The sequence below is a fragment of the Budorcas taxicolor genome, chromosome 5 (genome assembly GCF_023091745.1).
Source record: "Budorcas taxicolor isolate Tak-1 chromosome 5, Takin1.1, whole genome shotgun sequence".
Classification (NCBI taxonomy): Eukaryota; Metazoa; Chordata; class Mammalia; order Artiodactyla; family Bovidae; genus Budorcas; species Budorcas taxicolor.
In genome coordinates, this window is record NC_068914.1 from 2092626 (window position 1) to 2104723 (window position 12098).

General features: G+C 40.1%; 1 protein-coding gene across 2 annotated transcripts in view; it reads left to right on the forward strand.

Moving 5' to 3' along the window:
- The window catches only part of PARG (poly(ADP-ribose) glycohydrolase), a 118024-nt gene that overhangs the window by 19428 nt on the left and 86498 nt on the right, over nucleotides 1–12098 (forward strand). For both annotated transcript variants that reach the window (XM_052640046.1, XM_052640044.1), the window contains exon 7: nucleotides 3340–3414. In XM_052640046.1, coding sequence (XP_052496006.1) covers nucleotides 3340–3414 — 75 coding nt within the window. The remainder of the gene's footprint in view (nucleotides 1–3339; nucleotides 3415–12098) is intronic.

Below are 12098 nucleotides of genomic sequence, written 5' to 3' on the forward strand. Positions count from 1 at the left end.
TTCCCAGGCAAGAGCACTGGACTGGGGTGCCATTGCCTTCTCCGGCAGTGCATCTTAGGTACTTCTTTATTTAAAATACCAGCTTTCGTTTGTACAGTGTGTTGTTTTCTGGCCTTTGTATTCATTCCAAAGTGACTGCAGCCGTGAAATTAAAAGACGCTTGCTCCTTGGAAGAAAAGCTATGACAAACCTAGAGAGCACATTAAAAAGCAGACACATTACTTTGTCAACAAAGGTTCGTCTAGTCAAGGCTATGGTTTTTCCGGTAGTTACGTATGGATGTCAGAGTTGGACTATAAAGAAAGCTGAGCACTGAAGAATTGATGCTTTTGAAGTGTGGTGTTGGAGAAGACTCTTGAGAGTCCCTTGGACTGCAAGGAGATCCAGTCAGTCCATCCTAAAGGAAATCAGTCCTGAATAGTCATTGGAAGGACTGCTGCTGAAGCTGAAACTCCAGTTCTTTGGTCACCTGATGCGAAAGAGCTGACTCATTGGAAAAGACCCCGATGCTGGGAAAGATTGAGGGCAGGAGGAGAAGGGGACAACAGAGGATGAGATGGTTGGATGGCATCACCGACTCGATGGACATGAGTTTGGGCAAGCTCCCGGAGTTGGTGATGGGCAGGGAACCTGGCATGCTGCAGTCCATGGGGTCAGAGAGTCAGAGATGACTGAGTGACTGAACTGAGCAGATTCATTCCAAAGCCACATTTATAAACTCTCAAGCACAAGCAGACCAATCAGGAATAGTGTCCAGACTCTATATGGAAAATAATGATTTAGGGCCTTTAATGGCCTAACAAACAGGATTATTTAAGAATTTACGTATTTTTTTCTTTAAACACAAATCCATAATAATCAGTGTTCTAAATTACATTGCTGCTCACCTCTTTTAGCAATTCCTTAGTGTGCCATGATTATTTTAAAAAGGGGTAATTAATTTAATCTGAATTTCCCTTTCTTGTTTATTTTACGGTAGATTCAGCGTAACAGAGTAATCTATCAAGATTTTCTTCTCTCGACTTAGTGGTAATTGTTTCCTTTGCTGAAGGAGCACTATGAGAGGGAGGGGAAAACATTAAATCCTTCTTATAGAATATAATGATATTTTTGCTGTTTTTTTAATGCCATTTGATGTTGAATTAAGAGGGATTAGAGATGTTATAAGTTTAAAAAAGCAACAGTGTCCTCAAAAGTTGGTTTACACTGTAATATTTCTATGAATAATATGTCTGATAATTTGCAAAGAATGGGCTTCTTTGTGCTTTAAGTTGTATTTATTGTGAATTATGAACTGGAAAAAAAAAATCACCTAAGAATACTGTGTGGAGTAGCACCCAGGCTCCCCAGGCGGCGCTGGTGGTGAGCAAACTGCCTGGCAGTGCAGGAGGCAGAAGGGGCTCGGGCTCGATGCCTGGGTCAGGCGGATCCCCTGGAGGAGAGCGCGGCGGCCCACCCCAGTGTTCATGGAGAGTCCCAGGGACAGAGGAGCCCGGTGGCCTACAGTCATAGGGCCACATAAGGTTGGGCACGACTGAAGCAACTCAGCATGCACCCGGGTTTCCTGGTGATAGGAGACCTCCGGTGGACTACTTCTGAGACTCGAAGACTGAAGTAAAGTGAATATTAGTTAGGAGTTAATGCTATTTATACAACTCCATTAAAGAATCAGAGTATAAGTGCTATTTAGAATGTTTTCCCTTACCAACTTTGAGGAATAATTTACATATAAGCTAGTACATCCTTTTAAAGAATGTAACCTGATGAAGTTTGACATTTGCATAGACACTTGAAGCTCTCACTGCAGTCAAGATGCAGAGCATTCCTGTCACCCTGCAAAGATTTTTCTTAGCCCTTTGCGATCAGTTTCCTCTTTTCTGCACTGGCTGCGGGCAACTAATGATCTTCCTTTAAAAAAAAAACCACTGAGTATCGGCCACATTTTACGTGATGGAATCATGTGCTAGGTATGCTAGTGTGTCTGGCTTCTTTCACTCAGATGAAGATCTTTGCGATTCATCCGTGTTGCTGAGTGTATCAGTAGCTTATTCCACTGTATGTGGTGTCCGTCAGTTTGCTGTTATAGACATTGCTATTTAATATTTTGTTTGAGGTCCTGAAATCAAATACCAGTAATTTTGGGGAAAAAATTCTTAAAATCTTTTCCTTCTTAATGGAAAATGTATTATAGCTGTGAGAGTAAATTAAAGTCTTTTTCTTGTCATGTTATTTCGTGGTTGATGACTTTTCCTTTCCTTTGTCCAGGAACTTGGATATCTTCTTATTTGTAGTAGATTATATACTTTTTTATTGCCTCATTTCTTTTAGCCGAGATGCTTGGTGATAATTTGTGTGACATGAAGTATTTTTCAGGAAGCTCTTTGGCAGAATGTAAATTTTTAAAAACTTTTTTCAATGATGAGGAAATTTAGGTTTATAGTAATAACCTAGCACAATGTTTTTCAGACTTAATATGCCTTCAGTAAAAAGTCTTGAGGTGTATATTGCGATTATAAATGGTATTTTAGAAATTCTATATTAATTTAACATGTATTATAAAATATAATCAAATAGAAATTTAAAAGGATGCGATATAATAGTTCTTTCTGCGTAACTAATGGATTGTCTTGTGCCCCACAGGTACTTTACCCCATAGGTAAAGTACTGCGTATTCAGACAGTTAGGGTTAAGGAAAAGAAGGAAATGGAAACCCACTCCAGTATTCTTGCCTGGAGAATCCTATGGACACAGGAGCCTTGCAGGCTTCAATCCATAGGGCCGCAAAGAGTCGGACACGACTGAAGCGATAGAGCATGTAGCATTCAGACAGTTAAAATTACTCCAGTAGATGGCACACTAGTTTGACCTCAGTCTTTTTTCTTTATTGCTCTCTTCCCCAGGGAGCCTTTTAAGATAGTTTTTTCCTAATTTACTCTCCTAATGAAATCTTAATACTAAAACACTATTTATATCTATATATGTAGTGTGACCCTATTAAAGACCAAAAGTCACTATATTATTACTATTTCCTTTTTTTTAACCACCAAGATCCAACTTTTGTCCATTTGGATTATATTGCTTCTGTTTAGAGTACATGTTTTAGAGGAATTAAATTTCCCCCTCTATTACTTGACCTTTCTAGTCTCAGTTTTCTTAAGTGAATGCTAAAGATTAGTATGCATTCTGTTCATTCATAGCTGCTGATATGGAGTAGCTAATGGTGGAAGAAACTTGTCCAACGTTAAGGAATATACTGGAAGTAATTCATAAAGGAGACAGGCTATTCCTAGATAATTCGCTTTCCTGTGTCATGACATTTTACTTATGCTTTCTCCATAGGATGCTATTCTGAAGTACAATGTGGCATATTCTAAGAAATGGGACTTCACAGCTTTGATTGATTTCTGGGATAAGGTAAAAGTATGCTTATTTCTTAACCTATGAAACTAATGCAATGTCTCTAATGGAGAAGCTTGAGGAAAATGCACAGAATTCCGTCATGCTGGCACCGTTGTCATCTTTCATTTCTATGAGAAATGCCTCCTGTGGCTTTTGTGGCTGATCTTCGATTCTGCTTTAGTCTCGCGCTACATGCCTTTCCTCTTGTGTTTTTGTGCCATTTTCAGGTTTATCGAACGATGGCGTATTTCATGCCTAAATTTCGAGAATTCAGTGATTCCCGTATCCTCAGACACCTAAAGGTGCACCAGTTTCACTTTGTTTTAGTGTAGTGATATCTTTACATATGTATGTATGTAAATGCATATATATGTTTTCCCAAATCTGATGTTTCTTTAGGTGATTCCCAGAAATTAAACGGCTAGGTCAAAAGCCACAACTTTTATGGCCTGGGATTTATGCTATAGAACCATTTTTCCCGAAGGAGTCTGTAGCAATTTAGTATGCTCTCAGCAAGGTGAAGAATACCACTCTGATAGTACTATTAGAAGAATGGGTTTTATCCATTTTGAAAAATTGGCAGTATATATGTGTGTGTGTGTGTGTGTGTGTGTGTGTGTATATATATTTTTTAACATTTTGTTTTGATATGATAGAGTCACAGGAAATTGTAAAGAAATATACAGGGAAGGTCTCACGCGCTCTTTATTCTGTCTTCCCCAGTGTTGGTTGCTTGAGTAAGTATAATTCAGTATCAAAACTAGGAAGCTGACATAAGGCCTTATTCAGAGTTTCCTAGTTATGCTCATTTGTGTGTGTAGTTATGCCGTAAACCGGATACACTTGTTAGTTTTGGTGGGAAATAATGCTTACATTTAATGCCTTGTGATGGCGATGAAGCATGCCACAGATTAAAACACCTCCGTCCCCTTGCTGTGAGGCAAGGAAGTCGTTTATCCTCCCTTCTGAATCAGTCTGCTCAGACAGGACCTTGTTTCCCTTTTATCTGGTGACCTTGCCCAGAAGCAGCCCCATAAGAGTACTGTGTAGCAAGTTTTGGTGTGTTTAGTGTAGATCATAAAACGAGGTGATTACTAGGTGCTGATGAGAGTTTTATAGTTGTCTAGAGAGAGGAGTTATTACATTTTTGACCTTCTAGGTTTTCTTTACTTTGTAGACCTGTGGGAGGGTTGGGGGAGTCCTCACAATTGTACCAAATACTCATTTCTTACTGTTTTCTCTAAGTTTTTCTCTCTGTTTTTGTAGTTATATATAGAGACAAAAGCATATTTAAAATAGTTAACGATATGAAGCTACATTGCACAAGTTTATCATTTTTAGTCTTAATGGTTGCATAATATTCCATCAAATGATGTATCATTTGCTTAGCCATTCTACTATTAGAGACTCAAGGAATTCTCTTTGTGTAAAGCATGTCTAGATGTTAAGGCTCTTCTTCTCTGTGGCTGTTATTCCGCTGTTGTCAGTGTACTTAACAGTAGACCTTGGCTGTTTAAAGGGTTGTGTGTTTTTCTGTCCTTCAAAGCTCCAAATGTAGTAATATAGAACTTTACCACGCCACAGCCCACAGGGGTAACGTTGCTCAGGACTGTGGGGTTTAGTGAGAAGTAAGTATTAGACAATTAGGCATGTATGTGGGTGGAATTGGAGGAGTAGAAGGAGATCTTGAGTGCAAGGGAAACAGGTGTTTGGCTAGGTTTTAAATTATAAATGAATTATATTTGCTTTTCATTATCTATGTCCACATTTTGAAGTAAGAATGCTTCTTTAAAAAGGGCTCTTAAGTGTTACTAATTAACAGTATTTAGGAACTCTTTACTTAAATGTCACATTCCACTCTGAATGGCATAGTTTGCTAAGGAACAAAATGAAGTTTAAAGTCAACATCATATCAGTTTTAGTATTTTACACTTAAGTTTATTTGGGGACTGTTAACATTTATCTTGTTAAACCTTGCTTTGGCTAGTTCTATAAGGAATAGGTTTTTCAAATTCATACTACCTTAGAACAGCAGGTGTTAACATAAACAGTCATTAGTGGGATTCCATGCTATAGTTATTACGTAAATGCTGGCATTTAATGTAAGAAATAAGAGACCCAGAATCATGGCAATCCTGCTGTGTGAGCACCCTTATTTAGGATGAAAGTGAGAAGTATTGACTAAGCTTTTTTTAATTTTGTCAGAGACCAGGGAAGATTACAGAAACCAGTATGTTATTTTGTAATTTATAATTAAGTATCTAGGTGCCACTGAGTTGCAATGGCCGTTATTTAGTGTTTTTTTTTGCATCTTGAATGCTAATAGTGGTCTTCCTCCCTGCCAGCTGTTGGAAAAGCTGGGGAAAAATAATCTGTGTTTTATGGCCCTCCTGTGTGGTGTTCCACAAAATTAAATTCAAACACTTCTATAATTTGTGTTCTAAATGGATCGATACTCTTATTGCTGGCATTTTTCACAGCAAAGTATAGCAAAATGTCCTATATATTAGGAACGTTTCTCTATTAATGCATTTTGTGCTGTGCTGAGTCGCTCAGTCATGTCCGATTCTTTGTGAGCCCATGGACACAGCCCGCCAGGCTCCTCTGTCCGTGGGGACTCGCCAGGCAACAATACTAGACTGGGTTGCCATGCCCTCCCCCAGGGGATCTTCCCAACCCAGGGACTGAACCCTGGTCTTCCGCATTGCAGGCAGCTTCTTTACTGTCTGAGCTCCGAGAGAAGCCCATTAAGGCATTTTAGAGGTGTTTTAAATACTTCCTCCTCACATAAACTGTGGCCCTGTTTCTTTTTGTTCTCAGTGAATTAGCTTGTGAAATTCACGTAGCATGTCAGGGTAGTAGTGACTGAAGAGGGGTGTGGAGGTGGGGTGTTTTAAGACAGCTTGCTTCTGCTTCTTTGATCCTGGTTTCTCTTTCTGGACTTGGACAGTACGTAAAAATTGTCTGTTTGCCTTATAATCATTCATTAGGCCATCCATATTTGATATATTCTGTGTACTTTTTGAACACATATTTCACAGTATATGTAAAAGTCAATTCAAAATAAAGAACTTTAATTCTAAAATTGGTTTGTATAATAAGTTTTTTCAGTAAATGGAATAGTTATTGAAAGGAAACCTAAGGTTTTAGCAGCTATTTCATCTTCTTTTCCAGTTTTAGTTCTATGTATGGAGTAGAAAAGATAGGAATGACTAGGCTTCTTATTTCCTCACTTGTGGTTAGTTCAGTTCAGTTGCTCAGTCGTGTCCAACTCTTTGCGACCCCATGAACCGCAGCACACCAGGCCTCCCTGTCCATCACCAACTCCCAGAGTCCACCCAAACCCATGTCCACTGAGTCAGTGATACCATCCAACCATCTTATCCTCTGTTTTCCCCTTCTCCTCCTGCCCTTAATCTTTCCCAGCATCAGGGTCTTTTCAAATGAGTCAGCTCTTCGCATCAGGTGGCCAAAGTATTGGAGTTTCAGCTTCAACATCAGTCCTTCCAGTGAACACCCAGGACCGATCTTCCTTAGGATGGACTGGTTGGATCTCCTTGCAGTCCAAGGGACTCTCAAGAGTCTTCTCCAACACCACAGTTCAAAAGCATCAATTCTTCGGTGCTCAGCTTTCTTTATAGTCCAACTCTCACATCCATACATGACCACAGGAAAAACCATAGCCATGATTAGACGGACCTTTGTTGACAAAGTAATATCTCTGCTTTTTAATATGCTGTTTAAATTGGTCATAACTTTCCTTCCAAGGAGTAAGCGTCTTTTAATTTCATGGCTGTAGTCACCATCTGCAGTGATTTTGAAGCCCAGAAAAATAAAGTCAGCCACTGTTTCCACTGTTTCCCCATCTATTTTCCATGAAGTGATGGGACCAGATGCCATGATCTTCGTTTTCTGAATGTTGAGCTTTCAGCCAACTTTTTCACTCTCCTCTTTCACTTTCATCAAGAGGCTTTTTAGCTCCTCTTCACTTTCTGCCATAAGGGTGGTGTCATCTGCATATCTGAGGTGATTGATATTTCTCCCGGGAATCTTGATTCCAGCTTGTGCTTCTTCCAGGCCAGCGTTTCTCTTAATGTACTCTGCATGTAAGTTAACTAAGCAGGGTGACAATATACAGCCTTGACGTACTCCTTTTCCTATTTGGAACCAGTCTGTTGTTCCATGTCCAGTTCGAACTTGCTTCCTGACCTGCATATAGGTTTCTCAAGAGGCAGGTCAGGTGGTAATGGTATTCCATCTCTTTCAGAATTTTCCACAGTTTATTGTGATCCACACAGTCAAAGGCTTTGGCATAGTCAATAAAGCAGAAATAAATGTTTTTCTGGAACTCTCTTGTTTTTTCCATGATCCAGCAGATGTTGGCAATTTGATCTCTGGTTCCTCTGCCTTTTCTAAAACCAGCTTGAACGTCAGGGAGTTCACGGTTCACGTATTGCTGAAGCCTGGCTTGGAGAATTTTGAGCATTACTTTGCTAGCATGTGAGATGAGTGCAATTGTGCGGTAGTTTGAACATTCTTTGGCATTGCCTTTCTTTGGGATTGGAGTGAAGACTGACCTTTTCCAGTCCTGTGGCCACTGCTGAGTTTTCCAAATGTGCTGGCATATTGAGTGCAGCACTTTCACAGCATCATCTTTCAGGATTTGAAACAGCTCAATTGGAATTCCATCACCTCCACTAGCTTTGTTCGTAGTGATGCTTTCGAAGGCCCACTTGACTTCACATTCCAGGATGTCTGGCTCTAGATGAGTGATCACACCATCATGACTATCTGGGTCGTGAAGATCTTTTTTGTACAGTTCTTCCATATATTCTTACCACTTCTTAATATCTTCTGCTTCTGTTAGGTCCATACCATTTTTGTCCTTTATCGAGCCCATCTTTGCATGCAATGTTCCCTTGGTATCTCTATAATTTTCTTGAAGAGATCTCTAGTCTTTCCCAATCTGTTGTTTTCCTCTTATTTCTTTGCATTGATCACTGAAGAAGGCTTTCTTATCTCTTCTTGCTATTCTTTGGAACTCTGCATTTAGATGCCTATATCTTTCCTTTTCTCCTTCGCTTTTCACCTCTCTTCTCTTCACAGCTATTTGTAAGGCCTCCCCAGACAGCCATTTTGCTTTTTTGCATTTCTTTTCCATGGGGATGGTCTTGATCCCTGTCTCCTGTACAATGTCACAAACCTCATTCCATAGTTCATCAGGCACTCTTATCTATCAGATCTAGGCCCTTAAATCTATTTCTGACTTCCACTGTATAATCATCAGGGATTTGATTTAGGTCATACCTGAATTGTCTAGTGGTTTTCCCTACTTTCTTCAGTTTAAGTCTGAATTTGGCAGTAAGGAGTTCATGATCTGAGCCACAGTCAGCTCCTGGTCTTGTTTTTGTTGACTGTATAGAGCTTTTCCATCTTTGGCTGCAAAGAATATAATCAATCTGATTTCGGTGTTGACCATCTGGTGATGTCCATGTGTAGAGTGTTCTCTTGTGTTGTTGGAAGAGGGTGTTTGCTATGACCAGTGCATTTTCTTGGCAAAACTCTATTAGTCTTTGCCCTGCTTCATTCCTCATTCCAAGGCCAAATTTGCCTGTTACTCCAGGTGTTTCTTGACTTCCTACTTTTGCATTCCAGTCCCCTATAATGAAAAGGACATCTTTTTTGGGTGTTAGTTCTAAAAGGTCTTGTAGGTCTTCATGAAACCATTCAACTTCAGCTTCTTCAGCATTACTGGTTGGGGCATAGACTTGGATAACTGTGATATTGAACGGTTTGCCTTGAAGACGAACAGAAATCATTCTGTCATTTTTGAGATTGCATCCAAGTACTGCATTTCGGACTCTTTTGCTGACCATGATGGCTACTCCATTTCTTCTGAGGGATTCCTGCCCACAGTAGTAGATATAATGGTCATCTGAGTTAAATTCACCCTGACAGAACGTGGTCCACTGGAGAAGGGAATGGCAAGCCACTTCAGTATTCTTGCCTTGAGAACCCCATGAACAGTATGAAAAGGCAATATGATAGGATACGAAAAGAGGAACTCCCCAGGTCATTAGGTGCACAATATGCTACTGGAGATCAGAGGGGAAATAACTTTCAGAAAGAACAAAGGGATGGAGCCAAAGCAAAAACAATACCCAGTTGTGGATGTGACTGGTGATAGAAGCAAGATCCGATGCTGTAAAGAGCAATATTGCATAGGAACCTGGAATGTCAGGTCCATGAATCAAGGCAAATTGGAAGTGGTCAAACAAGAGATGGCAAGTGTGAACGTCAACATTCTAATAATCAGCAAACTAAAATGGACTGGAATGGGTGAATTTAACTCAGAATCTCTATAAACATCTAAAAACATTTCATGGAACATCATTAATTAATTTTTAGGCTAGTTTTGGAAACGCTGAGGTAAGGCACCAGGTTGTTAACTACTATTTCAAATCAGAACAAGTTTCTTTAACGAAGACCCAGTGAAAATTGTGGCCTTTCACAATAGCCTTTTTTTTTTTTTAAGTAATGTAGAAGTAAGTTTCTGAATGTATATAATAAACATATTACTCCTTAGCTTTCAGTTCCAAATGGAATTCTTCTTAGCTAATTTATTTTTGGGCCTTTCTTCAAAGCTTAAAAGATTTAACGTGTCCTTGTTATATTTGTCATAAAGAGCCCGTAGCAAATTCCTAATCAAATGAAAGCAGCCTTGAATATTTCACAAGACTACAGCTAATGTCTTTATTCCTCTAGCTTTCGAACCTCTCGTTTGAGTTCACTGGAAATTTCACCTTCTTGGACTTCTTCCCTTGGTGACTCACAGTCTCTAAAATCAATAAAGTCTGCATTGCTTTACAACTTGACTTGATTTAATTCATGAGGACTGTAAGAGCCAAAAGAGAACTGAATAGGGTCAATAAAATATTAAATTTTAGATTATTATGAAGTATGTGGACTTTCCCCTTGGTTTGGTTATTGTATGTTTTTGGGTTGGAGTATATGTTGAGGGTCTCATTCATGATTTATTTTAAATAGTGCACATCTCATGGAACTAATTGCTCCAGTTGGCACTAGGCACCTTGCTTTATAGACTTGCTGAGTTATTATAGATAATCACTCTTGGTTGAGCCTTCCGTGCCCTGGATCACTGAAACGGTGATCACAGTGTTTGTGAAACATTGTTATATTTACGTGTGTGGAGATGAGGCGGATGGAAATTATAGGCATCTGAAAGTGAAAATTTATTTAGGCAGAATTCCTCCTGTATTCTAATGGAATTAATCTAGTATATTAATGTCCTGTAACTCCAACCTTACCTACTTTGATCGAATAACTATGGAAGCCCTTGGTTTTAAATGTTGCTGTGTCATTGATTTCATGATCCAGAAATCTACTCTGATGGAGTAGTGATGATAATTTCATGTTCTAATGTCTTCCATGATTTATATCTCTCTGTCAACTAGCTCTGAGGTGGGTTTTGTTTTTTATGCAATTTGGCATAATACTTCGATTTATAGTCACAGTCCAGTCATCGTCCTGTTAGGTGGCTTCTCAGATCGTTTACTCATCTTATGCTTCTGCTCATTAAAAATAAATTCTGTGTTCCTTTTGGTTAAGCTCCTGATAACACATATAAGATCTCGTATTTAACACTAAAAGGATTTTTGTAGTATATATCATCTGAAGATAAAAACAGTAAAAAGAAATAAAAGCAGTGTAAATCTGGCTTTCAAGTTTATGTGCTGTTTCCGCGAGTAGCCTGTATAGACGCTGCAGTGCAGCCGGTGGGGACGGGCTGAGCAGGCCCGTTGTCCCTGAGGTGTGGGGGTGGCACGCACACCGTTGGCGCCGCGGCAGCTGTGCGGCGGCTGCGTCTCCGGAGGACGGAGCCCGCGATTCTTCCTGTACCCACTTTTGGTGCTGATTGTGAAAAGTACTTACCCATCATGTATTGTTATGGTACTGACAAGTAATGATTAACTTTATGGGGCAGTCAGATTCTAAGCTATTTGAGCAATTATTCTTTACAGTGTTAAAGAAATTTTTAGTAAACTGAGTGGCCTAGTACCTTGTTGCCTCAGTTGCCCTTTGATTACATGGAATGCACTTGAAAAAGACATTTTCTGCAAGAACCATTTCCACCACAGTGAAATATGGAATGTTTTCAAATGGACTGCCAAGCTATGCTATTGGTCTAATCCATCTTAGTGCCGGGATGCCTAACTCAGAAATTAAACAGAGTGTCTTAATGCATTCAGATTGTTGTAACAGAATAGACTGCGTGGGTGACGTATTTCTCACAGTTCTGGAGGCTGGTGGGTGCACGGTCAAGGCCTTGGCAGGTTTGGTGTCTGCCGAGGACCTGCTTCCTGACTCACTGGTGGCCATCTTCTTTCTGTGTCCTCGCAAAGCTTCCCTGGTGGCTCAGACGGTCAAGCATCTGCCTGCAGCGCAGGAGACTGGGGTTCGATCCCTGGGTCCAGAAGATTCCCTGGAGAAGGAAACGGTAACCCACTCCAGGACTCTCGCCTGGAAAATCCCATGGACAGAGGAGCCTGGTAGGCTCCAGTCCACGGGGTCGCCAAGAGTTGAACTCGACGGAGCGACTTCACACACACACAAGGTGTAGGAGGAATGAGAGCTCCCTGGGGTCTCTTTTTGTCAGGGCACTAAATCCCGTTCACGAT